Genomic DNA, 2579 nt, shown 5'->3' on the forward strand with positions numbered 1-2579 from the left:
ATCCTGCCCACCCCTCCACATCCTGCCCACCCCTCCACATCCTGCCCACCCCTCCACATCCTGCCCACCGGTCCCTTCTTCCCTTTGCAGGCTTCCGGGATGGGTGAGTAGTCTCCCCACAGAAAGGATGGGACACCACAACACTGTCCCAAGGGTAGGGGTGCAGAGTTGGTACAATTATTTTAGTAGAAGCAATGAGAGAAATTTAAGATGTGCTGAAAACTGGCACCATCTGGAGAGGCTCAGTGTGGCTGGAGCTGCTGCTCTGGCCTCCAGCAGACCACGCTGAGGTGCGGGATGGTTTGTCAGTCAGCTTTCTGACATAAGTCTAACTGTGGTTAGCGAGAGCTGAACCTTATCAAAGCTGCCACCCGACAGGGCAAGGACAGTACACAGATGGACCATCACACCGCCACAGGAAGTACCTTCAACAACCAAGCAAGCTGGTAGTCCTTGACACCGTGAAGAGCCAGCAAGGGAGCAGCAGAGGGAGGAAAAGGAGAGTCAGGGTTAGACGGAGCAAGGAGTCACCAGGCATCAGGTTTGAAGCATATATTGTGAAAATAACTGAGACACTTGTGAGTAAATCTGATCAATATTAAACAGTATGAAAAGACAGCATCACATTTATACAAGTAAGATAACCTAGGACAAAGCCAGGCAGGGTAGCCAGTGCCTTTAATCCCAGCATTTGGGGAGTAGAGGCAGGTCGCTCTTTTTGCAAATTAGAGGTCTATATGAAGAGTTTCAGGCCAGCCAGGGCCACATGGTGAAAAAATATGTTTCAAAAAATAAATAGAAAGAAAGAAAGAGAGAGAGAGAGAGAGAGAGAGAGAGAGAGAGAGAGAGAGAAAGCAAGCCTAAGGTAAGAGAAACTATTCCATTTCCCTTTAAGTTATCCAAACTGACAATCTGGAAGGCTATACCACTCTTTAAAAAAAATGCATAAAGAAATCTCATATTTCTATAAAAAATATAAGATTCTGGGGGGAAGGCAACTCATCTCTTTTATTGCTCTGGGGTCTTCTCTGTGAATAACTATGGAGCCAACTGTGCCAGTGTGAGGCACTCCATCTATCGACACCCCATGTCTTACAGTCCACCAGCGTCAGCTGTAGCTTCTGTGTGGGCCAGCAGCACTGAGCGAGTGGCTGCTCCTGTGCTGACTGGACGGTCCGTCTCTGCCCTGCTCAGGAGCGGGGTGGCCTTTCAGCTGTGCTCACGTGGGGGCAGTTCACAAAGACGGCCAATAGCGAGGGTCTGGGAACTGTGCCTCAACACTGGTTCTGGTCATCTTGCTTCTACTGCCTTCAGAGACCTCAGGGTCACTGCTAAGTGTCTAGCCCTCTCTTGGCTACTGAAATACCGAGACAAAAAAGGAGCAGAGAAAGGCCAAGTCCCCAGCCTGGCCCCCAGCCCTCTCTCTGGGCCCACAGTTTCTGACAGGCTTCCCTGTCAGGAAACCACGTAGTGATGGAGAGAGACGTGCGCATACCAGTATGCCTTCTCAGGGTACTGGTAACCAGGTGGGGAACAACCGACTCGGTCTTGAGCAGTAGTTGGAATAATTAACAAGAATCACTCCAGTGTAGTGGACTAGAACTGATGGAAAACCAGCTAGGGAGGAGGCACAGGGTCCCCACGGGGACAGGTGGCCACGGTGGAACATGCCAGGTACAAGACAAGGAGCAGCTCAGCCATGCCCAGGCCCAGGCGAGGACGACCCATCCTTCTTCACACTCCCAATGGACTTGGTTCCCTTAGTGTCCCAGTCGACAGTGTTTCCCAGGAAGCTGAGGCAGACACCACTAACATGGGGCACCATTTCCAAAGCCACAACACATTTCCACGGGTCAGGCTGCACATTGCCACACCTGTAGCGCACTGGTGGGCTAGGCCTCCCTGACCATACGCCCATGCCCTCCCCAGGAGGATGCTGTTCTGGAGTGGCATCCTCAGGGATTAAGAAAGGCGGTCCTCCTGACATCTTCACAGGAACGTTGGGAAACAGACCTTCCACGCAGCAGAGCCTCTGGAAGGACGGCAGGCGGGGAAGCCGTGCTAATATGAATGACTTCCTGAAGCCTCAGACATCCTGCGGGGTTGGCGCCATCCTCCACCAACTTGTCTCTCAAAACAGCAAAGACCAGCAGGGGTCTGCCCTTTAATGGCCTGTTCTGACTTTTCATAGTGAGATCACTATGGCAGGAGAGGCCAATTCTTTGGAAAACTAAGTCATCTTTCAGGTAAAAATAACCAGAACTTAGACATTCCAGGGAAGCTGAGCAGCCAAACAACAGAGATGGTACAGAGAGAGCAAATGTTCTTTGTGCTGTTTTCTTTAGTGGATAGGAAAAGTGCCAAATATTCTTAGATACTAATCCAAGAAAAACACCAATTATCTTATGCAAAAGTCTTCAATTCCATGATCAGTACCTTCCCTCAGCAAGTATCCATACATTTAATATCTCTATAGTATAAAATACTCTCGGGAGGACACGAGAAGCCAGTTTCTAAGCGATGTATTAATTCAGAGAACATTACCAGCCTCAACCGCTCTGACAGACAGACTGTCCTCA

The 2579-nt window shown here is 49.9% G+C and overlaps 1 protein-coding gene across 3 annotated transcripts in view; it reads right to left on the reverse strand.

The window, feature by feature from the left end:
- Window positions 1-2579, reverse strand: part of Fbxo25 (F-box protein 25) — a 26472-nt gene that overhangs the window by 1771 nt on the left and 22122 nt on the right. For 2 of the 3 annotated variants that reach the window (XM_005366244.3, XM_005366243.3), the window contains exon 10: window positions 426-452. The exons of the other annotated variant lie outside the window; for it this stretch is intronic. In XM_005366244.3, coding sequence (XP_005366301.1) covers window positions 426-452 — 27 coding nt within the window. The remainder of the gene's footprint in view (window positions 1-425; window positions 453-2579) is intronic. 3 annotated transcript variants of the gene reach the window in all.

The sequence above is a fragment of the Microtus ochrogaster genome, unplaced genomic scaffold, assembly GCF_000317375.1.
Source record: "Microtus ochrogaster isolate Prairie Vole_2 unplaced genomic scaffold, MicOch1.0 UNK7, whole genome shotgun sequence".
Lineage (NCBI taxonomy): Eukaryota > Metazoa > Chordata > Mammalia > Rodentia > Cricetidae > Microtus > Microtus ochrogaster.